The 25,645-nt window shown below is 40.5% G+C and overlaps 1 protein-coding gene across 1 annotated transcript in view; it reads left to right on the top strand.

The window, feature by feature from the left end:
* The window catches only part of LOC110988908 (uncharacterized), a 61,150-nt gene that overhangs the window by 3,386 nt on the left and 32,119 nt on the right, over window positions 1-25,645 (top strand). Inside the window, exon 2 of the mRNA XM_022252862.2 lies at window positions 5,473-5,551. Within this exon, the coding sequence (XP_022108554.1) occupies window positions 5,501-5,551 (51 nt within the window). The 5' untranslated portion in view covers window positions 5,473-5,500. The remainder of the gene's footprint in view (window positions 1-5,472; window positions 5,552-25,645) is intronic.

Genomic DNA, 25,645 nt, shown 5'->3' on the forward strand with positions numbered 1-25,645 from the left:
AGATTTTGCCCCAAATTCATTGCTTCATATTTTCGATCTAAATTCGTTGGCATTGAAAGTAGTGATTGACTCAAGTGGGTTTGCCTATACAATGCATCTATGTTACTTTATGTTGAATCAGTGTAAAAGCAGTGCACTTAATTCCATTTTATGTGCTGCTCGTGTATTTGTGCCGTATTATTACGGTGTGACTTTAGTGTTAAAACTGAAAATTTGTGTGTCCAGCGCACGTGCATACTGTACACATAGGTCTGTTATAAAGTGAATTCAGTGAGAGTAATGAGTTAATGGTCATGAGGGCATCATCAGACATTGCTGTGGTTTCTCAATAAGCAGGAAATGTGAGGAACATTTTGGCTATTCTGCCGGGTATTAATCTGCTTTTTTGCTTGGACCCTGTTGCACATATGCAGCAAGGTATGAGACGGAAAGAACCCCCCCCTGCTTTGTGTTGATCATTGTCTGGCAGGAATCTGGGGAATTCCTTTCAGACATCTTGGGGGGGGGGATGTGTTAAGTAACAATAGTCTGGAATGTGTATAGGGATTGGACATGTTGGGGGGGTACCCCTCGGTCTCATTTCTTGCTGGGTATACTGTTGCAGTACTTGATTTTAGCAGTGAGACCATACCTGCAGCGGTCTATCCCAGTCTCTCCTCCTTTGACGTACCTATTGTTCAATAGTCCACCCAGGAAGTGGTTTGAATACAATCAACCTGGTCCACAATAGAGACAACAAAAGAAGGGGCCAACAGAAGGGTCCAGGTGGGTGAAAGGCAGGGCATGCCTGTGGGTTGTTTGCTGAGGAGTATAACAAAACCACACACAATGTACAAAGAGTGTGCGTCATGCGTGGTTGAAACTTGCTGGCAGAGTTACTTGTTACGGTCTGTGTACATTCACCTCAATGTTAGTTCATTATCTGCAACTGTACCGACTGGTGGTGAAATGTTTCATTCCATCTGTCTCACCATGAAATTATTCTTACCTCTGTACCCATTTAAATTCATAAGTGTACACTGTTTATACATGTTGATTGTGTTGATGTTTTTAAAAGGGTAGTATAACGTAAAGGGATACATGGGCCAGTAGCTGACTACATCTGCCTCTTTTGCTTTTTCACTGAACATTCGTTTTGGTTTAAAAACCATGACCAGGTGTGGTTCTACATGTACAGGGTAAGGGCTAGGGGAGGGGCTTGGATCCCCAAAACATTTTTTCTAGCCCCATCCTGAAATGTAAATATGAAACAAAAAAAGTGAAAGAGCAGTAAAAGGTGACATCTTGTGCGAAGGGTCTAGTCTCCCCCCCCAAAAAAAATTGGCTCCAGAACTGCTCCTGGCCATGACCCACTGCAAAACGCTCGTCAATTCTGTGTTGATCTAAGAAACATGCATTTTTAGCAGGCCTAAAAGCAGTGACTGAAAAGTACTGGAACAAATCAATATGTGTTTACCGCTCATCACCACCAATGACCAACATACTGTGCATGTACATCTCACCACTGCATGAAAGTTCAGAGGGCTTCAATCTCTTACATATGTACAAAAAGTGTTAGTCACTGGCAGAATTCGGACACCTTACTCATGAGAGACATCTGTTTCATTATGCTATGCACATTGTCTCTTTTATGTAAAAATTCACCATGCATGTCAGTGTTTGCACCCAAATACATGCACAAGCAAACCTGGTTGGGCTACCAGGCTACATGTTGGTTGGAAAAATCTTTTAGTGTGCATACGCACATGTACCCGTACATGTACCTACAGGTACACGTACTCGTAGCACTGAAGGGGTCCCTTGTAGTGAGATTGCATTGATGTCATAATCGCTGAGAAATACAGTAATCTCATGTGAAAGTGTATCCCTGTCACCTAATCAGAAGGGTCCCTGTGTGTTGTCACTGGGATCCAGACCTCCTCCAACATTTCACATGGGCGCAAAATGGCCTTGCGATTATCATCGGGTTTGATTGTGTGAATGCAGAGTGTGCGATTTGCAAGAATAGTGTGCGTTGAAGTCCCTTACGCATGCACATCTTTGCTGTTTCCGTTGTTCAAAATAGCGGTACACGAAAGTTACCGTACATGTATGATCCATGTACGGTACTTTAAATGTATACTTGTTCCGGTACATGTACAGTACATTACACTGGAAGCTTCTATACAGTTTTTCTTCAAGTTTTTGCATTGAAATACTGGTATGGTACATGTACATGGATCTCGTCACACTAAAATATCCAGACAGTTTCCTTTATAAATGGCACGCCTACATGTACAATGTACATACGTTTTTTTGTATTTAACATATGTACATGTAACATGCCAGATCACCTGCTGAGAAATTTAAAGCAGTGTGCTTTCATGGAAGCAACTGGTTGGAAATTTAAGATGCAAAATGCCCTTAGGCATTGTGAATTTGTGTGTGGATGTGATACATGTAAGTCCTTGCAAGTAACTGTCGGTTGTGTTACACACATCTGAAATTGGCTTCCAATTAGTGGCATCATGCTTTGTGCATTTTCTGTATTTTTATCCCCACAAAATTGCAAAGGGGAATTTGCTGAAACGGAGATTCAGAAGTACATGTAGCATTTGTCACACATTTGGTGTTTGCTTTAATATTGTTTGGTTAAATTTGTATTCATCAACAGTGCACGTATTTTTATGTACTGTACAGTAACAATTAGCATAATCTATAAAGTGCCCTAATTCAAGAGATTTACTCTCATGGTGTTCCATCATCATTATTGCCCCGTCTTTGGGGCACATTTTGTTATTTCGGGACCTTCTCAGGTCTCTGGCAGGAGTAGAGAGCGCAGGTCAACACTGCCATTTTTGGGTGCAGGGGGCTAATTCCAGTTCTAATTCATTTATTCTTGGGAAGAGAGCATTGTTGGCAGAGTAGCTTTTCAGCATGTGACCAGATCGACACACAGTGGCAATTCCTGTACACCGGACTCAAACCCATTATGGAATTAATCAGGAGACTTTCAATTTAACCATGGAGAAAATGCTCAGGGCAGCACCCCTGAGCTATTGGATCAAACCTTATCCTGCTCATGACAAAATGATGGTGGAGATACATTACACTGGTATATTTCCCCATCTTGTCTAGCCTGGAGAATGGGCCATAGGATCATTTTCCCCTGAATTTGTTGCATTGGTTTTGATCCCTTTGTGGCAAGACTGTACAAATACATAAAGAAACAAGTAAAAAGACCTAAATGGTTTTGGAAAGTTGCATCCATAATGTTTCACACTCAGCCGGGATTATGGTAAAATCTAATGCATGTAATTTCCAGCAGACTGAATGATAATAATTATAGATAATAAAAAGTTAAATCCATAAATTTTCAAACTCCAAAGGGCTGGATTAGGGTTTATCTTGTTCGGTGTACATATACTTATAATTTGTCAACAGACCAAATGATGATACCGGTACATGTAATTACAGAAAATTAAAATTTCAATCCATAAATTTTCACACGCCCCTAGGGATTAGGGCAAATTCTGGGCATGTGATTTTCGACAGACTAAATGATAATAACAAAAGATAATAAATCGGATGTAATGTAGTGTGAGTGATTTCTGCTCTTGTGTGAGCCAGTCCGTCTTCAATATTCGGGGTGGGCACAACATGACTGGAAAATGATGACAAATTGTTTCTCATCTTGGATTTGGACCTCCTCCTTTGAGAAGTGAGACTGTCCTTGCTTCACAGTTAAGCTGTTGGACTGAACGACTTCCCACGTTCATCAATCATTCTGTACCATACGTATACTAGTATGTACATGAAGAGTTTTATTTCCCAAATGAGATAAGTGCCATTTTGGTCCTCCGAATTTCACCTGTTCGTTGTTGCCATCAGCCAGTCTCTGTGGGTTTTATTTAGTTGAAAACAACTCAGTACTTCAGTACAGTGAAAGATAGCATGGAGTTGTACTAGTTCTTAAATATTCAATAATTGTGGAAACAAATGCTCAATATTTGAATTGTGTATATCTCATTAAAAATGAAACACTTCACATATGGAGTGGTTGTTCATCATGCTTTTCCATTATTCAGAAGTCTGCTTGAAACCCGAAATAGACTGGTACATGTACATGTACTACCTGTAGGATGGATTTCATTTTTTTGCAAGAGGGAACATGTGATTTCTGATGTTAATCCACTTCACGTGGGAATAAGAGATAGCATGCATGGTCTGTCGGTGGGAACTCACCGCGTATGTATACATGTACATGTAGTTGCGAAGGTGTATCCATGTTTGCTTCGGGACGTTCGGAGTTAGTACGATCAATTCCCTTTGGAATGTACAGTCTCCGCATGTGTTCCCAGACGTCAAAATAAGAAGATTCCCATCAATCTGTCTCTTTGCAGGAGATGGGATGCTTCAATTTGGGGCGGATAAATTGCTTCAGATACCAAATGTGCTGAAATTGAGTACAAAACATGTACATACGTGTGTACATGTACCAGCAGGAAGATTACCATTACAATTCTTGAATACTGAACCATGGTAGCTGCTTCTGTCCAGTATAAGATAGAAATCAGTTTTATCCTTTGGAATCAGTAAATGAAGAATGTTTGATCCCATCAGATTAGCAGAGAATCTAACAGCTTGCTGTGCCACCTGTTTGTTATTCAGCGAGAGCTTACGGATAAAGTGTCCGAGTTGTATGCATTTTTCGTGTACATCACACCATGTACATGTACATGTACTTGCAGCAAGCTACATGTACTTGTGTTAACTGGTTTCAGCTTAGCGTTAGAGTGTTGGATTGAGGGGGTTGGTCAGAGTGAGAAATCACCCCCTCCCACCTGATTAATGGTTTTTACTGGGGGGGATTCCTATCTTCCCTCTTTATGACATTTTTGCTAGACATTACTGCAAGTACATGTACCTGGGTCGAACCCCTACTCGCCCAAATCCTTCAAAATCTGTAAGCGGGCCTCAAGGATTTTTGAGGATTGAGAAGACAAGCCCAACCAGTAGTTCTTTATGGGGACTTGATGCCCTCGGAAGTTAAAATGCTTAGTATTTCATTGGTTTGTACATACATGTCGTGGTACGTACATACGTAAGATGATCCATGGAGCAAAAACGGAGTCTGTGGCTGAGTCCTCTCTTTTTGTGTTGACTTCAACACCTCAGTTTCTGCTGTCAAAATCACAGTTTCCCGAAGTAAGTTGTAATTAATGCAAAATCCCTCAAGATGCAACCCGCGGTGGTGGTTCATTATGGCTGACTGTGGGCTGACCCAGCTGTCTTAGGGAAGGCTGTGACATCCCAGTTTCATGGGCGGGTGAAGTACAGAGAATGTGCGACAGTTCCAGATGCAAGGAAGACTTGTGGAATACTCTGAACAAAGATCAATACCCAGGGGTTTCAGCAATTTACCATACATGTACATCTTTTGCTGCTCCCAAATTACGTGAGGTTCTTGTTTTTCTTTCTCAAACCCTGTAGACTTTGAAATCAAGTGAGAGCAAGCACCATGGGTGATAGTGACGCTGGCACTGGTAACATGGATCATGACCACTGCACGGTAAGTTTGGTGGAACCAGTTTGTCCTTGCTGCAGCGTGTCCTATTGCACGGTTTTCTTTTGTGTTTGTAATTCTTTGTCAGGTGTAAAGCTTGTGCCAACATGGTCTTATTCAAGTGAAACAGCATGCTGGAAGTGAACGGCATTTGAGCTACCTGTACCGGTAAACTGCAGATGTACCTCTTCTCAGAGAGATTATTGAACTGTTTCAAAATGCTATCAGTGGTTTTGAATTTGTATCATATCCCAACATTTCTTCCCCCTTCTTTTCTTTCTCTCTCTTTTTCTTAGCTGTCCATGTGCAAATGAATCTGTGTATCTCTGTTTTCACATACATATAATCTCTCATGACAGGGTTCCATGGGCAGGATCAGGAAGAGGCAATCACTGTATCCAGGAAATTTTGTGGAATAATAATGTGCTTGTGAAAATTCATTAGACAATTCAAAATTTACCTCGAAAACCTGGAATCCTTTCTGAATACAGATGATGTGTACATGTAGCATGCTTCAGTTGATTGTCATCAAAACAATTCCGGAGCCCTTGAAGACAAAAGGTTTCCCTTTTGAATCTTGTGCTGTTGTAATGATTCATCTTGAAGTTTACCCAGTGAAACCTGCACATATATGCGAAGGAGGGGACATGTACTGATATACTTGATGTGTCTAGTCTCACAAAATGCTGTGTGCATTTTTTTTTAAATCCAGGCATAAGAATTTTCTTGTTACCCTGACAGTTTGCTGTGATACAATACCCGGGGGAAAAGATCCGAAAGATTCACCCCAAGAATGCATGAATAACAAACAGGAAAATCCAGGAGCATTGGCTCAAGACCTGATAATTGCTGGAGCTGACGGTCCCAGGGTGACCTAAACCAGCAGCATTGTTGGCCCAGCATCAGTAATGGGATTCACATTATTCATAGTTTTTTCTACTACATTCTCCTCTGTTCAAGGGAAGATAAAGTTCCAGAAATGGGGGTTGTTTCTGACTTGAGGCTGTTACGCTTGTTTTTCTTCATGCAAGAAAGGTTGTGGGACTTGCACTAATGAATGACAATCAATGGCTGGGGTCAAAGGGATTACGATGTGGGATATTCACGAGTGATGAAAACAGGCAGTGGAAAAAAAAGTGCTTAATTTATTTTGCTTTAAATCCAGGCCAAGTTTGCCAGAGCGCCTGCTGAATATGTTTCTGTAACTTCCACTAGTCCCTGGCTTTGTTCACAGTTTTATTTGGATACATTGTGCAGAAAGTGCTGAGTTATTCTGGGCGCCCTTCCCCTGCAGTCCCCAAGAGTATCAAACGGTGTGCAGCTTTGGCTGGATTGTGTTGAGCTTCAGCAGTTTGAACAAGCATGTTCTGGCCATTTTAAAAGATCTGTTGCATTCAGACTTTACAGTTAGAATGCAACCGTCACAAATTTCACAGATTTGTTTCACCCCGGTGTGCCACTTACAGAAGTGCACATCAGCTCTGTAATCAAACATTTCCACGTCGGCTTCTTTTATTGATGTGTGTAAAAACTCGACTCTATTTAATTTTGCGAATTCCCAGCATCTCATTCTAATGCTCAACACCTTGTCTGACGGTATGTTTTTTGCCTCATTGAGTCTGTTTGATGCATTATGCAGGTAACACCAGCTAGACACCTTGTATTAAATCAAGTGTTAAGACGTGCACTATCACACTCAAATCCTTGCATCAGCACGACAGGAGGTTTCATTTAAGCCCGGATGAGCATTATGTACTTATATACATACATAGATAATGTGCATTGCATAAATCATGTGCAGGATGAGTGCACATTTACATGTATGTGATGAAGTTGATCCGTAAATTACTGGTACACACATATACATATGTATATTAATCGGAAAGTGTACTTGTGGAATCAATAGTTCAATTTTAAGAAGTACAAATGTACACTGTAACTCCCTGGACAATTTTCAGTACTCCTTTTCTGCTACGAACTTTATTCCTACACCTGTACCATTTATTGAATCGTCAAGGGTTGCCACACTAAACGTCATGACAGATTAAATGCATACAACATGTACAGTACAATGTGCCTGAGCCTACAGGTAATGATTTGTAGAGTTCATAGGGGGACAGTCTTGCAACTAATTATAGCACAAACCCTGCGGCTAGGCTGTCATGTGTTTGGAAGGCACTCGTTTCTGTTGTGTACACGCTGTTTCACGGGGACGGTTTGGAGGATTTAGGTAACGCCTTATCCAAGCAGTAGCCACTGGCCTGGATTTTAGCTAGCTGGAGCACGATGTTATCAGAGGCCTATAAAAATGAGAAGGCCTCTTCATCCAGGGGCACATAGCCGTGCTGCTATCCTTGTTCTTTTCTTAATCTATCACTGCCTCTACGCACATGACATGATATCCATCAGGAAAGTGGATCTTAGCAAAATAAGAATTCGGCCAAGAGATCTGGTTGCTCGGCATCCAAAGGAGTGGATCTGTTGGGAGAGAAAATGCAAACATGATATGATCATAGCCGACTGTGACAACACGTTGAGACCTATTTGCACAGATACCGCCGTGAGGTACATGTAAAAGTGGGGTGTTAATGTTGGAGTCAGATGGTGTTGGGAATGATTGAAGGGGGGTTAGTGACTGATTAGAGGCAGAGTGAACCCCACTCCAAGCTCTGATGGGAATCCGTTACATGGCACATTCCGCACCATTTGCCCAACTGTTTTCTTTACCTCTAACCTTCTCTGATCCTTCAAAGTCCTCCAGGAGGCTTTTGAAGGATTTAGTACAGTTCAAGAAGATTGAGCTCCTCCACCATTACGTTCACTTTACTAGATCCGGATGTTTCTCAAAATGGAGGGTTTTGGAAGAACTCAAAAGGAAGGCTACTGACTTGAAATGCCAAGGGACTTGGGATTAATGGCAGTTTTGTTCATTGTTGCTGTGTAAAACCCATTACAGTATATGTGCACTGAACAGTATGCTTCCTGCGTTGTCACTCCCCCTTCACCTCTTTATTTCAAAGAAATTTAATGGAGCATTAAGTTTCTGTTTAAAGAACTTACTGGTGTGTACATGTGTCATGTAAAACCGGCAGAATTTTTAGCTGCATGCATCCCTGTTGCAATTACTTACATGTAGATCTCAGCATGCGCTTACATACCCATGGATTCTAAAATTGACCTTGTGCTGGATTTTCATATTAAGGAGGGAGAAGAAGGCTCTTTGCACAGGAAAGTAGGCACCAGCACAACGGCCACATGATGGCAGACCGGCCTGATCAGTGATGGATATTGACCTGAGCCGCCTAATCAATAAATTCCCCCTGCCTTGCGCTTTCCCAAACCGGCTCAATTTTAGAGCGTACGTACGTTTCTCTGCCACTTTAGAATAGATGCTCAGAGGCTCGGATGTGTCAGTTTATGTTATACGCTGGCTGGCATTAGTATGCGTTGCCTCATGCTGCCAAGGAAACATTATTCTAAGTGATGCAGAATGAACCGATCCTGGAGATAAGATTTTATTGGGGAGGGGGGAATGAGATGTGTTTGTGCATAGACATTGGATTTTCCTGAGCAGTCCCATTTGCCAGGTTGTGTTTTGTTTTGAAAATCGAATTATTGAAAATCCTTGATGGATCGTAGAACATGGCACACTTTTGAGTGGAGAGTCTTTTTTGCTCGGCTTGAATGCGTTCTTGTTTTTGTTTTCAAAAAAAAAAAAAAAGAAATGAGGTGCAAGATTGATGGCTCTTTTTCTGCATGTCAGTTTGGACATGTAATTATTGAAATCAAATGAGAGGCAGTGCTTATTTTGAAAACCTGATGAATATGCCGGACCCCCCAAAGGACAATTTTGGATGGTTTCATACTGTACACTGATTATTTCCTCACCTTCTGCACTGTATTCCCTTGTCTACTGTGTATGTAAACACTGGAAAGGCTCATGACAGCACCCTCTTCATACATGCACAGTGTCTACAATGATCAAGTGGTTTGTGTAAATTGCCCCCTTGCTTATAAAAATTGGTATCTGTGGTATCTCTGATCTCATCAAAATAATTCATGGCGGTCATTGTGATGGCAAGGATTCATTTGAGCCTTCTGGATTCTCTCTGCATACAATGTACGATGTCCATGTACTGGTACATGTACTTGCTTCTCCTCTATCCCTGAGCCCATGCATCTGTTGAGAGCCTGCCGTGGGCAGGGGATATCCTCGGCCATTGGACAGCACTGCCTCCGGTGTGACTTTGGTCCCTTCACTTTAGTTTCAGTACGGTTTGGAACTTCTGATGACATTGGGATGCAGTTTCGGTTCTAGTGTTACAGTGCAGAACCAGTAGTTACACATAGCAATGGGTGTCCTTGGAAGAGACCCGGGCTCAAGTTCATGATTCCTGCTCAAGCCGTATGAGCACACAATTTTGTGCTAAGAGAACCTCCATCTGTTTTGGAATGGCTTGGAATAGTGAGTACAGAAACCACACACATACATGTAGCATGCAGCAAACAGAGCCCATTCCTTCAATTTTAGGAATATTTCACACGCCCTTGGGAGCTTGGTCAATCAGAATGAAAATTTTCTGGTATGCGTACATATTTTTTTTTCAGGGTGGAGGCACAGTATTTGCCTGTAGAAACCCCACCCAGGGGAAAACAAACACTGTCACACAATGTTACTTGACACACGTGCAACCAAACACACATGTACCGGTACATGTAATTGAGCATGTGATGACAGCAAAATTACTGCAGGGCTCATTGGGGCAGCGACTTCTGCTCTGTGAATGATGGACTTGACTTTTCATCAATTTGACAGCGATGACAGATGCTTGGAATTAATGGTTGCATAAATGAAGGCAGCATACTCAAGGGGATACACCAGAGTCCTTGAAACAAATTTGCACTTTTAAATTGCTGGAAAGGATCATGATACAAAGGTTCATTTTAAAGTGAAATTGATGTCAAATATTTTCAGGTAGATTTGGAAGGTGTAAATTATGTACTTGGAGAGTGGCAGATACACATGTTAATTAAAATGGGTCAGTTTTGATACATTTGTTAGCAGTGTACATACTTGCACTGATGTTCCCAAACAATCGTGGACGTTAAACAAAAGAATTAAAGACCGTCCACAATTCCCGATATGTCCACGATTGCCAAACGTGTATAAAACATATTAGAGGCCTTCCAAAAAAATTAAAAGTATGAACAAAAGAGGACAATAGGAACGTCCACGATTGCCCAAAAAACATGTTGTATGTACATGTGTGTGCATCAGCTTTTCAGACAAACTGTGGATGCAAGTACAGTACCGGTACATGTATTTGATAGTAATGTGTAATGCTGTTTGTGTCTTGGATTAGATTTTTATTCAGTGTAAAGTAATTCATGCAAATTTGCCAGTGGGATTGTGGCTGAAGAGCTTGCTCATGTACATGTACAGTGGTAGATGATGTCATGATTTTATTGTCATGATATGATATGTGACCTGTCACCACAAAATGAGCTGAAAGTCGGAATTTTCAAAAATTGAGATATTGTTAGTTTTAAATCAGCAGAAAGAAAGCTTTTCAAAGGTATGTACATGTACATGGAACACTTAGGGTAAAAGTATGAGGTGACAACGTGGCATTATTCTGACAGCTTTGTGTCTTTCTAATATTGTTTCAACATTTTTGACCTGGCACAAATAATCCAATCATCGAAATTGCTGAGGAAATGACATTTTAAAATATCTGATCCTGCTAACAAAATTGGAATTAAATGGAGGGGTTAATCTTTCAAAATATTACAAGATGCCAAAGTTGACCACTTCAATATTTGACTGTGAACCCTAAAAACAAGAAAGAGCGGAATGCGACTTTATGCTCATTTTGACGTGCCAGGTCACATATAGTCTTTAAAAATGGGGATCACCAGCATTTTGAAAAATAAATTGAATATCGGGACAATGGCGATATCGTTTTGATGTTGGCAATTTTTCTTCAGCCTAAGTTTTCTGAAGAAAAAAACAAGGACCTCAGGCCGAATCTCAATAACGGCTCATGAGGATTCCAAAAACATTAAATGTCAAACAGTTCCGAGCCTGACGTGAATGGACAGTGCTACAAGCAAAGAAAATGTTGCTGTTGCCATTATTTTACAGGTTTGTCCAGTGTTTAAGTTTTGATAGCAAACGGAAGAAATCAGCCATTTTGGGAGGTGCACATCACATGTACATACCCAAACTCCAGCACAGCTGATGCACTAGATTGCACCAAAACTGTGTTCCAGAAACATACTCCCACAGCTGTTACTGTTGTTTTGTGTCTGATACTGGTTTGTAGAATGTTGTCAGTGGACATTTATTTTTCTGTTGCTCTAATAAATCACCAGTTAAAGATTCAAGCTTGTTTGTGAGATTTGTGTTAACCTTATGATTGAATTCAGAACTGGAAAAGCCATTTATCTTAAAATATCTTCATTTTGTTTTTAACATCTGTCCAACTTGAAGTTTGTTACCTAAAGTATCCAAACCCCAAGTTTCTATGGCAGGTCAAGTTAATGGACAGTTTCCACACATTTCGTGGTGCCGATGCCACAGATACAATGATTGGTTTGTGACCAAATTAGAATTATGAGCAGAATTGTATCAGGTAAATGCAAGAAGTGAAACAAAATTGTTTCAGCTAGTAGTTGATGACAGTTATTTTTCCAAGCCATATTGTTTATGCATTCATTTTTACAGTATCGGGGAGTTTTTAATCATGCGCAATTTGTACCGGTAGGTGAGTTATCAGCGATATCACTTGGAGAAAAAACAATCATGAAAAAAATCTGTATCGCCATCACAACTCATAAATATTAGATTTTCTGTAGTATGTACTGCAACATCAGTCACAGAATGGTGCAACATGTATGTAACTTCATACAAGTGAAATACATGTAATTCAGTTTTGTGCAAATGTCACCCACAAGTACATTTACTGATCATAGACTGTATAATAGTCTCCGTACATGTAGATCTCTCTTGATTACGTGTACCTGGTATATGTACATCTCTAAACTCAGTTTACACTTTTTACGAGAAACACTGTACATTATATTAAGTTTTAAATATAGCTTCTAACGGGTATCAATTCATAGTCTTTAGCAAAAATTATTACATGTATTTCTTATCCTAAACTGACAAAGTGGTTTAAAAGTAGTGTCCAAGATCAAAGCTATACTACCGCATTAAAAGCACCATAAAAGGACAGGTTTTATTGATGAAATGCTAACTCTTCAGTGGTAGTTGTGGTCCCTTTGGGATGTAATTTTGCCTCTTGTAATGGATGGCTCAGGAAGGGGATAACAGAGCAACCTCCCTTTGTCAGGATGCCCCCCAGCAGGTGGCCAGGGGAAATTGAGAAGCTTCTCTCAGAGATGCGATGCGGGCAAGTTCTATTCTGTACCTCAGACTGCCGAGTACCGCGATTGCCTGTGATTATTTACATTTCCCTGTAATTGGTCCTCCTGCTGGGGGGAGGGAGGCCGGAGTTAAAGCAAGGATGTTGCCATCACCAATGAGACTTTGAAGATATACGTCAGAGATTGCCACAGTTTTGTCGTTTTGTTTACAGTTATCCAGGACTGCTACAAACGTGTTATGGAATAACTCTTCCTTACCCAGAATGTTATTTTTAAGGGAATCTTTTTCTGGGCACTCCCATTGGCCATTACAGATCTGCATAAGTATGCACCAGGGAATACATACATGTACATGTAAATGCATATACTGCATACATGTACCAGCACACGTATACTGGGTATTCTAAATGTACATGCATGTACTATTCAGGAATCTCTGTGCAAAGTTTATTTAGTAGTACATGTACATGTAGCTCTGCATGCAGGGTGCAGTACATGTATGTGTAATTTTTTTTTATTCAGCATCTGCGTGTACATGTACCTTAAAGATGTCTCAATTGATGACGGTTTGGTTTCTTAAATAAAAGTGTTTCATCAGTATTTCATCAGATCCCAGTGCTTTGTCGATCATAGTGCAATCTGAACAAATTGTAGCCGCACCGGTACCTGATATACTGCATATAATGTATATGTATTACTGTGGGCATGATTTTTGTTTGTTTCGGATAGCAGTCCCATTCATTGGCACTGGCTTGCCAGAGGTGAAACAATTAATCCAAATCACAAAGTAAATTTGCTCATCAGATCATGAAGTAATCGCTGTTGACGCTTCAGAGACAGTGTGGATTTTTAGCCTTGGTTTTGTTGTGTTCTGCTTCTGAATCTTTATGCCTTTTTCACAATGATGCTCCCCCCAAAATTATGTACACTGTTTTCCATATTTGGACTTTTGAGGTTAATCGGTTAATTGGACGATTGCATATTACAGTTAATTATAAGGAATGAATGAAATATTTGGTAACGGTACTTGTATGTTGCATGTGTTCATGTATACAAAGGAAAATGGATGAAACTTTTTGTGGGAAATTGAGGGGAGATAAAAGAAACCGAGTAAAAAACCTAAGAAAGTTTTGCATTTGTAAAATATTAAATGCCTTTCCTCTCGTTTGTCATTGATAAATGTGTACGTCAGAGTTTCTTTAACCTGAATACTTCCCCTAGCCTATGTCAGTCGCCAGACACTGTCGCAAAGAGGAAAAAAATCGTGTTTATTATGCTCTTTGTGTGAAAAGGCCTTTCTTGGCAAACTCTGCACCTGTGCTGTTAGAATAGTGGACTGTTTAACCCTGCAGGATCTAATGCAATTAGTAATTGTGAGCAAAAGGATTTTGAAGCTAGTTGGAAATGTCAGAATTATGAGAAATGTGGGAAGAAGGGACAAGACTAGAATGGTTTAATTAATTCCCCTGGGTGGGGATGGGGGAGAAGTGTTGGATGGTCTAGTGGATGACAAGCCTACTGTGTAAATATCTTGTGGTATGGAAACAAGACTGGTTATACATAATTTTATTAGAATGTTGGTGAATTGCCGAGAAAGGTTTTTGTTGTAATGTTTTTGTTCCTGAAAGATATTGCATTCAGCTGAACAGCCAATTGACACTGACAAAAACGTTTGATGCACACGTATATCTTTTTAGAGCTGTTTCTTTTTCCCAAGAAATTAAATAAAAATTCAAATCTCCATGATATCAGTGGATGAAATGTTGTTGAGTCAGACATTTTGGTAGAGTTGGTGGATTTGGAGCAGATGCCAGTACTACATGTAGCCTTTTTTTGTGTCAACCTCAATAAATGTATAAGGTTGTCAAGTTTATTATTAGTAGTATTAGTGGCATTTTGCCTGTGCATCACTTTTTCAATTCATATCTCATCTTTTAAAAGCAAAGTAAATAAATATGCTGGCTTTGTAGTGTGCATCGAGCTCATGATCAGTCTTCTTGTTAACAACTGATTGTCGCTTGATTGGTTTTCACATGTTGCAGCACATGTGTAAAAAAAAAAGTTACATTCATGGCACTGCAAGGGTGGATACAGAGCCATTAAGATGATACAGGAAGACAGTGCACATAGTATTTTAATGAACTCAAGTTCTGCCACTGCTGTATGTCAGAATGTTGCATGTCATTTACATGTACACCTTGCAAAGCATGGAGCAGAAAATGCCAGAGAGAATTAATCATTTTTGCACACGTACAACAGACAATGTACATGTACTTGTTACCAGTTTATATTGTAAAGGGCACAAATCTTTTCCCCCGTAAAATGCAGTTCCAACATTCCTAACAAAAGAATAATTGTCCCCTTAATGTGGGGAAGGCCTACCCACATGTACATGTATTCACATGTGCGCTTTGCACCGCGGTGCCAGAGACTCATTGCATTCTGATTATTGACAAGTTTATCCCATAGTCCTCCCTGCTGATTTAATTGAAGCCACTAAATTAACGTGTAAGTGTGAGAAGGTTAATCAATTTCCGCACCCTTACCTTTTAATTCTCCTTCTTGAGAAACCTCTTGAGGAATTGTTAGATTCGTACGCAGGTATCCTCGTGATGTTGTTGGTTCCTCGACAGGGGACCTGGGAACTTGGAGGGGTTCCAGTAAACTGCATAAAATTTGCATGTAACTCAGGACAGTGTAGGACAGATTGAAGTAGCACGCAGTAACATTGGTTACCTTTGATTCACATGATGTGGTATGGTGAAGAAAAATAAAATCAGCACCTGGCAATTTTCAGAGGTCACAATTAATGCCACACTACCTTGTCCCAAAATAGTTTCTGGAAAAGACTTCTGAAATGGAAGAGCATAAAATACAATATAAAATGTATCACTGGTACTGTTTTGTACTTGTGCAAAGATGCGTACAGGTTCATACACAAAATCCTATGCTACAATGTAAGTCAAAGATCTGTGGTCATTTCAGATTTGACCAGCACCTAACCATGGCTTCTAATATTAAAATCAGCAGCTCGGAACCCAAGGGACTAAGCGAGTGTATGGTTAATGAGGCCAAAGCCCAATGGCCTAGCCATTCAAATAATTGTTTTCCATCCATTACCTAATAGGCTGTCCTTTTAAATTAATCAAGCAATCTGTCACATGCATGAGCAACTTTTCTGATTATTACAGCATCGGATCTCTCTCAAAGACAGGCTTGAACCTGTCAGAGCATCAGAGGATTTTGTATATCTCCATGCTTGAAGTATTCCTCAGCGGTTGTCAAACACACTTTTTTCAAACTGTTATTCTGCACATACAATGGTGAACAAGAATGTGTGCTTTGTACATGTAAGTTACCAATACAAGTAGTGCACATTTATGGGAATTACTGAAATACCCTTGAAAGAAAAGAAACAGCATGACAATACATACATTCATAAACAATTTAGAAAGTTAAGCCATTCCCGTTAGGTGAGAGCCCATCATGGGAGCTGGCCTTAAATGATATACAGCGCTGGCTGGCTGGTTGATTCTAAACACTTTTCATGTGTCGCATGAAATGTGGACTCCTATGAAATCTGCTCTGTTTCCCCTTGTATTGATTGAACATTGACAATCTTCATTTATGTTTGCACAACACTACATGTACAAGTACCGGCATGTGTGCATGTACCAAGATGTCTGCAGTTTGAGAGTCCAAAATTCACACTACTGTACTACTTTCCCCTTTTCTGAAAATTTAATATGTACCCGCAATCTGGACAGGTGGTTATGGGTACCCATTTTCATAATTTGGAACTCAACGTCGTCCCAAAACAGCCTTGTAAGTTTGCACACATACTTTCTACATGTCTGGCAGTTTCTTTGAATTGAACGACAAAGCATGCATGTAGATAAGGGAAAGCGTTAATGTGTTCTTCTGCATCACATGTTTAGAGTGTCCAAAGTTATTTCCAACATGTCAGATAATGTATTCAGTCTATAGCCTTAACTTGACACGAATGTTCCGTCATATTTTTTTTTAAAGTAATGTACTGGTACGTGTACATACATGTACATGTGTACATGTACAGTATTTCCATGTTTTGAAAATGATACATGCTGCACATACATTTAGCTTGTGTTTACAATTAATTTACTCAAATAAGGTGTCTCTTTTCAACTGGTTCCTACATGTATGAAATCTATCAATTCTTACATTTAGTCAGAAGTGGACGTACGTGTACATGAACATGAACACTGAACAGGTGCAAATGCACTCATTTGTCTTGATGGCATATGTGATGGTTTAATATCATACGGGACAGAACCATAAAAACTTGTCTCCAAAAGAGATGTCCTTTTTGATACAGTGTAGTTATGTAACAGTTACTTATTTAGGATTAACCAATATGTTCCTGTACGGCTGTTTCATTTCAGTTATGACACTAGGTTATCATACTTTAGACATAGGTGTAAGTGTATTTGTGCATCTGTTCCACTGTATTTTTCAACAAATACTACATAGATGGACAAACATATTGGTTGACCTGACTGTCCATAGGGATTGAGCTCCAATATCCCCCCTTTGTCACTGGATATACCTGGCATATAATCACCTAAATAATGAACGTGATTTGGTGACTTGTTTAGCTCAGATGTGTACGCTGTCCAGTTTCTCATGAGCATTGCTACCGATTATCATTAACCCCTCTCTTTCATTTTTTTACACTCAACGTACAGCATGCCTGAATGTGGCGGTGGATGTTATAATCACTTCCATTTGACTTTTTCAAGAAGCCTGTTTTTTAGCCGTTCATAGCTTTCTGTCACTTGCAGTTTTTCAAGAGATGCTTCAATACTTGGACTGAAATTACTGCAAACCAGCAGAATGAATTTCTTCCGCTTTGTGATTCTGTTCAATTTGCCACCCCCCAAAAAGTACAATGTACTGTAGGTTTGTGTTCCGCAAATGTCATTCATAAATGTCTTTATTTAATCATTCATATACAAAGACGAGCACGTTGATAGCCTTGGTCATTAATATCAAGGACACAAGATTCAAAATGAACAACAATGTGGAGAGATATTAAAGAAAGAACAAAAACAAAAAACTCCAAAAAACATATAATGTAAATAGGAATTGTAAATCTACTAACAAATGAATTGGAAGCAATAAGAATGTTGAAGGAATTGAATTATCGATAGAAGATACAATTAATCATTAACAATTACTGGTAGCAGACGTACATGTATAATCGGCGTATCTTACATGTATCTCTCCAAGCTGGTGATGAATAAAGAGTTGAAGAAAATGGATTTCAGTGTACTGAACATTGGGGTGCAGTAAATCTTGGAGAAATGCTAGCTCTACAAATGAACCCGTTTTAAGTACACATTGCTCAACACTACATAGTAAAATCGTCAGACTGTGCATAAGGTGATGTTGGATATTCAACCATTCACCTTTATAGCCGATAATTTGATTTCACTGTGCCATCGGACATACCATTATGTGCATGTCTCAGTATGACATTACACTCTATCTGCAAATGTTTCATTTTCAGGTCCATTGGACCATGTTGCGTCAACAAGCCACTTTACAACTTTCTTTTGACTGTTGTGTGACCCAGCGCTACTGTGATCTCTGCTCCATTTGGCACTTAAATTTTTTGTTTTGCCATTACAAACTTTGAGACTGATTCCTCCGATGTGGGCAGGGACACCCAGGGGCACGCTATGGTTCATTACATGATATGGTTTGCCAGTTTTCATAATGAAAGTTCACCGGACCGTTTAAGAGTCAAAAATGATGTCTTGCATCAGGAATGCGTACATGTACATGTACGTTGATGTTGATTTCAGCCACATTCAGCAGGTTGACTGTTATTTTCATCTGAAGATGGTGAACAGCTTTGCCACACGTTTACTTTTATGTTTGACAAACTAATAATCACAAATGCCCCCCCATGGAATGTGCTGAAATATGTGAAAAGAGTTTTGCTGATGGTTTTAAAAAGACCTTTGCCAGTTTGTAAAATGATTGGAGAATATGATGAATTATCCATCATTACTGGCCTGTCATTTTCAGAGATAGAAAAATTTGTCAAAATTGTAACAGGGTTTGAAATTCATTTTGTTGGGGTCTAGGCCATTTTGGCCTTGAAGAAGTCAAAATTTCCAGGGGCACCAAGGCCACTTAAAAGGGCATGGAGGCCATTGTCGAAAATTGATAAGGGCCCAAGGCAAATTTGTCAAAACACAATCTGTTCAACCTCTAAAATGCATTCTTTTGCTTTATTGTGGAAAAAAGTTGACACAAGAGCAAATGTCCAATAAGCTGTCAAAACCTAACACCAGGAATTGTTATACTCTATGAACAGGGCATGAGTTGCACATAAATGATCATCAAATTAATTAAATCTTTTTCAAACACTTGAAAATGTGTGCACATCCCTTTTGTTGACTTTTAGACTTTCAAGTTACCAGCTGAATAATCTGCACTGTATCCAAGAACCCTGCTGTCCCCTTAGGCTTCCCACCCTGACATGAAAACAAGAGCAATAAGGGTTAAGGGTTAACAAGTTCTGCTGCCCTTTTTACTCTTTTTTACCCATTACTTTTGTTTGTTGCCAGCAATGCGGGCGGGAGATATATTTGGATGCCTGCATTGCCGGCGTGGCCGCATCTTCACCCGGCACAGATTTCAGGAAATCACGGTGCCGTCAACATTGCCAATCTCGGAGCTACACACGGTGACACCACCACTTACCCATGCATAAAAAAAAGCCAATTTCTTGCATTTTGTAGCCGAGTTGCAGAGCTCCCTTTGAAAGGAATGCATTATGGGACATTCCGATTAGCTAGACGTATCCGTAAGGGTACGGGTTTGTGCTTGCGCACGTGCGGCGGATCAATGCAAAAGTGTGCAATAGTGGTATATGCAGCAATGCATTATGGGACGCCACGCTTACCAATCGGTAAAGGTGCAGGTCTGTGCTTGCTAGCACAAACAATGTTCATTGCGACATGAAGTTGGACAGTCAACGCTACCCCCTCTGGACAGTCCATATAGCATACACGTGGTATGGCCTATAACACAGGGGGTGCGCATAACTATAGTAACAGCTTGCTGCTGGAGAAATTTTGTGAATACGCATTTGCGTGAGTGAAGGCAATGTGGCCGTATACCTTGCGGGGCATGCATGCCTGATCGCTCGTGGTATGGTCTCGCCGACCGGTGCAGCTGGCGAGTGCTAGCGCTGCGCTGAATTTATTGTTAATTATTTTGACAACTCACTGGAAAGGGCACAATGGCCAAAGTGTGCATAGGGCACAGCAAAAGTTGTTTGGACAATGCAATTTTCTGAGGGGCATCACGGCAAGGAAAAAGGCATCGACGGCACTGGCGGTCGGGAATTTCAAACCCTGTGTAACATGTTTTCTTTTTCTTCAGCATGTTCCCAAAAAGTCAGCGCTGTAATCACAAAGTAATTGTCAGAAAGCTCCATTCTTGCACAATCTTTTTGCTACTTGGGTAATGTATTTGTTGACGCAAACCGTTGGCAAAAAAGAAAGCAAGCAGGCATTCACTTGTGTACATTATGAAATTTGTGCTGCTGGTACCTGGGACAAACTAATGAATATTCAGTGCCATCGCAAGAAACCCCTCCCTCCTCCGTCCCCCCTCTCCCGCCCCCCCGGTCATGTTGTTAATGTGCACTGATCCATTATCAGCCGAGGCTGTCAGCAGCAAGCATTAATGATTGGGTGCGTCATGAAGGCTATGCCTGATGATGGTCAAGGCCAACTGTTGATTGGCAGATAATTCCATTAACTCTCCTGGCTCTGTCTGTGCAGATCTGACTGTAACACAAGAGCTTCTGTCCTCATGTAATAAGGCTTTAACCATGTGCTGCTGGGGAGCCCGGTTTTGGGCACGTAGGCTTTATACACAAAATTGGGAAGGCCGAAACGGGACAAAAGAGCTGGGCCTTGTAACAAAAGACTGTACTTGGAACAAAAGACTGAGCTGCTGGGAATTGCCAACATTTTTTCATTTGTCAATAGCGGAGAAAATCTGTCCGTATTTTGTGTTTGTGGCATTCAGCATGAGTGGATTACCACCGGGGACAAAGGCGCCCCAGCACTCCAGTGATGAGCGACACAGTACTGCTGCATGCTAATCTGGCCCCTATTGAAAAAAACCAGCAGCACACTGTGCCAGTTTCGGGAACAAAAGAAAGTTACATAACACTGCACAATCTGGGCTCTTTTTACAAGTCGACGGGCTTGGCTGAAATACTTGGGCGTCTGTAGATGTTGTCTGTTAGATTAGAGTTGTCTCCAGACAGTCATTCCTGTGGGTGTAAACTTCCAGTAAATGAAGCTATGAGTTTTTGAAGAATTTTGAAAACGGAAAATCTTGAAAATGGCCCGGTTTTACGTCATGCAACTTCAAAATCACCCGGCAGCATGTGATTAACCAAAGGGGGTGCCTGGGCATCTTTTGGAGATCCTGTTGGCTTTTTAGCTAAAATTGGGAAAGACAGTTTTCCAATGCTGCCTAAATCCTTGCTCATCATTGCTTGTTCCTTTATTCCTCGCTGTTTGCATTTGTGACCACTTTTCTAACTTCATCGGTGTAAATGCAATTTAAAGATGTCGTTGAAAGAGAAGAAAATTGTTCTTTCATCAAAGTTTCATAAAATACATCTACAACCGACATGAGTAAATGCAGACTAAATTGCTAAGAGGTACATGTATTTCAGTGCTCTGTGCCCCAAAAGCCATGTTACAAAAAGTGGGAGGGGGGTCCAGGTGTAAGACATCAGCCATTTATAACCCATACGCCAATCCATTAAGCCCAACCCCATTGTAGGACCGGCAAAAAGTATGGTGGGGGGCACAGTCCCCCTTCCACTGCCAGTGCATGTACATTGTATCGGTAATATTTGATGCAAGGAAAAGCAATGTTCAATTTGGAAGAAGTATTGGCAGAAATGAATTTTTCCTCTCTAATGATGTATCCATTTCAACTGAATAATCCTCTATCAGATTTGTTGTGCTTCCGTAATTTTCTCTCGCTTTTCCACATAACATTAGTGACTGTTTTCATCTGCTAATTTTTGCTGCTTCCAGCAGTTGATACTGATCAACAGCAATGGTGAACCGTGAAAGTAGGGTTCAACCAAAATTTCTAACAACCTTGTGTAGTTGCAGACATCAAAAGTCAGACAGAAAAACAACCCCTCTGGAAAGAGATGATGTGTTTGTCGCCTCCTCGGAGTCACGGCTTGGGCATTCTCTAGCGTTTCTCATCTTTCCCTGCTCATCTGTCCTCCCTGATTCCTTGCGACCATTATTTACCGTCGTGGTTGTGACTAACAGTGAGTCACTCACAGTCGAGCCAACTGTTGCTCATCCTTGTTATAATCAGCTGTCCTCTTATTGCTGGGGAAAGACGGCACGTAGCACACGCACCGAAGCAATGGTTCATGTGGGTGACCACACTTAATGTACCTGTTGTTGAATCTGTGAAATGCTTCAAGCATTTTAAATATCCAATGTCAAGTTCGTATTGTGTGTGTGATTTTGCATTATTTGTTTGTAGTATTTTATGAAATGTCTCTGTGCATGTTGTCAACTTGGCATTGTTACTGAAAATAAGGTTCATGAATCTGTTATTCTATTCTGTTTAGGGACATCAGGTTTGGTTACACATGTACATACATACATACATACATACATACAACACATGTAATTGTCTTCTGTCAGGGTTTGTCAACATGAGCATAAAGTGTCTGTACGTGTAATGATAACTTTCTGTCTTGTGCAATGTACTTGCACCAGAACATACCAAACATGTACATACATGTACTGGTATGCACTGCTATCGGAGTTTATTTTTAGGGTTAATGTTTTACAATTTGTTAGATTGTTATACAGTTAGAGGATTCTAATTCTCAAGTTGCTGAAGTGTAACATTGAATATCAAAACATAGTTCTACGTGTAACTTGTCTTGGCTGCAGTGGTACCACATCATTTATCAGTCAATCAATTTTTTAACAGCTTCCTGCTTGTTTCTGTGTGAGAGTGAATAAGTGCTAAATTGAAGTCGGCCAGGCTGATGAGGCCTTGGCATTCCCTCACGTCCTGCCAGGGACCTGCTTACCGCCCCCCCCTTGCAAGGACATAAGAGGGCTCTTATGTTTCCCACTGCGCATCTTTCTTTTTTTTTCCCCCTTGTCCATTTTCCCTTTAGTCCTCTGCCTCCTCTCCAGTTGCCCAATCTCTTGTTGCTCTGACGGGAGAAAATTCGGCCTGGCTCTTGTCTCATCACTGCATCATCGAAGATGACTCATCTCCAGTGTGTACGTGTACATGTATGTGTAGTGTTCACATTTGTGCAATTTCCATGGCAATTGGCCCTCTGGATATGAGGAACCTTTCATGTTGTGAACGAAACTGAGGCCATTGATTTCTGCATCTTGTCTATCTGTACATGTTTAATATATTGCACATTAGAGGTATATCTAGTGGGGGAATGGGGCGGGAGGCAGGGAGGCAAGGTGCATCCACCCCACCTGAGGTACATGTATCTTGCCTTTTTTAAAATTTAGAAAAGATACTACATGAATGTGTATGATCTATTTGTGTTTGGGGAAAAGGGATAATGAAAACTCTTCAGGACAAAAACAAATTTGGGCAATCACTTTTAGAAAAAATTCCAAGATCTGGATATGCCATTGATGTACATGTACAGGGGTCTAACAGAAGTGGTGTTAAACATGAAGTGTAGTTGTCAGTTATGTAATACATTGAAAGTGTGTGTTTCTACTCGTAAGTGGAGATAGGGCATTCATGTGCAGCACTTGTTACAGAAATTTCCAAATGTACCGGTACAAGTACATCATGGTTGAATCTCCTACTCTCCCTTGATGAAACTTTTCCCAATCTGTTGCGTCTTTGTAGTCCTCGCTCGTTCGAAAATTTAATTTCAGAGGAGAGCAGTGAACCAGTCAGCAGCTTGTCAGTCTCAATCTGCTGGCACACAACAGCAGGGGTGTCAATGCAGGAGATCTCCGTCCCGCAGTAATCAGAGGCATCACCTCGGAGCGTGCTCGGAATTAGAAGACGGTTCTTTATGACTAATCATTCAAGACACACAATCAGGACAAGTTCGAGATTGCACTCTGGGTGGGGGAAAAGGTTAGGATTTGCTTGGTATTGGATAAAAAAACTGATACATGTACAAGCATGGAATATTCTGGACAAAATAGGCGGAAGGCTTGAGAGCAGGCAGAGATGCAGTGGATGGTTTACAGATTGCATGTGTGTCCTAACCATCGTTTAAGTATCCACCATCTTGGTGGATCAAGGCTGCTGCAGCCCAGTCATGACCCAGAATACAGTAGACTTTAGCAGCCTCAATCCATCACCTGGTAGCCTGGATTGAGGACTATTAACGTTAAAACTTTTCAAAGAATTCCACCTTCTTGACCACCGTTGCCAGTGGCCATCTTAAATCCACCTACCGGTAAATCCATAATGGGCAACACTAGTAAGTCTCAACCACTTGAATGAATCCTTACAACAACCCAATTTATTCTTGCAACTGCAAACTCAGGTGGTAATTCTGTGAGAGAAACACCACCATTTTCTAACCATGCACTAGTTAATCAATCTCTTTAACGAATCTCAAATTCATCAAAATATTCCAAAGCATTTGGTGAATAGCGGACATTTGTGGGTAGTTATGTTTAAGCTCATGTCATGCACAAGTCTCTAATGAGGCATGATTTAGAGCATGTCCTGTGGAGTGCGGATTCCACCCTCACCTCTTAATAGCACGGATATGATATGATGTCTTAGTTCTACTCTTTACTGCTTAAAAACAACTGGCAAAACTGAAATCTGCATATGTGTATGTGGAAGGTAAAGCTGTTGCAAAGTTTAATGCAGACATCATCAGGGACTTGCTGCATAATGTGCATCAGGTGATCTGAGTACAAATGTACTTTCAAGTGAGCAAGACCAGGAACATGTCACTGCCACTAAACATTGAAGCATCAATTTGAGAAGGTGTCTGAATCAAATGGTCTCAGGTGATGCAATAATTGGATTTTTCAGTGAGTGATGCCTTGGTACAGGCACAGTTTATATGAGCTTACCTCCCTGTATATCATTTAAGCTGCTTCCTTGGAATCTGAAATATAATTACATGTTGGTCTGTCAGTATATAGGCATTGTGTGGCTAGTTTAAGACTGAAGAGACTACAAGGAAACTTGAACAGACATTTTTTTGGATTATAAATTTCAACCAGTTGATCCTGATATTATATCACGTTGAGCTTGCCCAAGGTACTTGTACAGGATTATTTTCGGCTGAAAATTCTGACTTTTTAAATGACCAGATTACACAATAAGACTGCCAGAACCTGTTAATAAGTTTTGTTTGTTTGTTTGTGTCAGTCTTGTTTTTGTTTGTGTCTGTTTTTTTGGTGGTTTTTTTTTTTGTTTTGAGCTTTAGTTGATAGCGTCCCGGTATCATTCCTTTGTTTTCAAATAGTGGTAAGCATTTTAGTATATTTGTTGGCTCATTTTAAGACAGCGTCAAAAGCATTGATGGGCCTCAATGGCAACTCTTTCTTTCATGGATGCATATTTGCATGTGCACGAACCAGTACATCTGCCTCTGAACACTTGAGCACTTCAATTTGTTGTCAT

This window comes from Acanthaster planci, linkage group LG01, assembly GCF_054643075.1.
Source record: "Acanthaster planci isolate LZ-2023a linkage group LG01, COTS_SCS, whole genome shotgun sequence".
NCBI classification, from domain to species: Eukaryota; Metazoa; Echinodermata; class Asteroidea; order Valvatida; family Acanthasteridae; genus Acanthaster; species Acanthaster planci.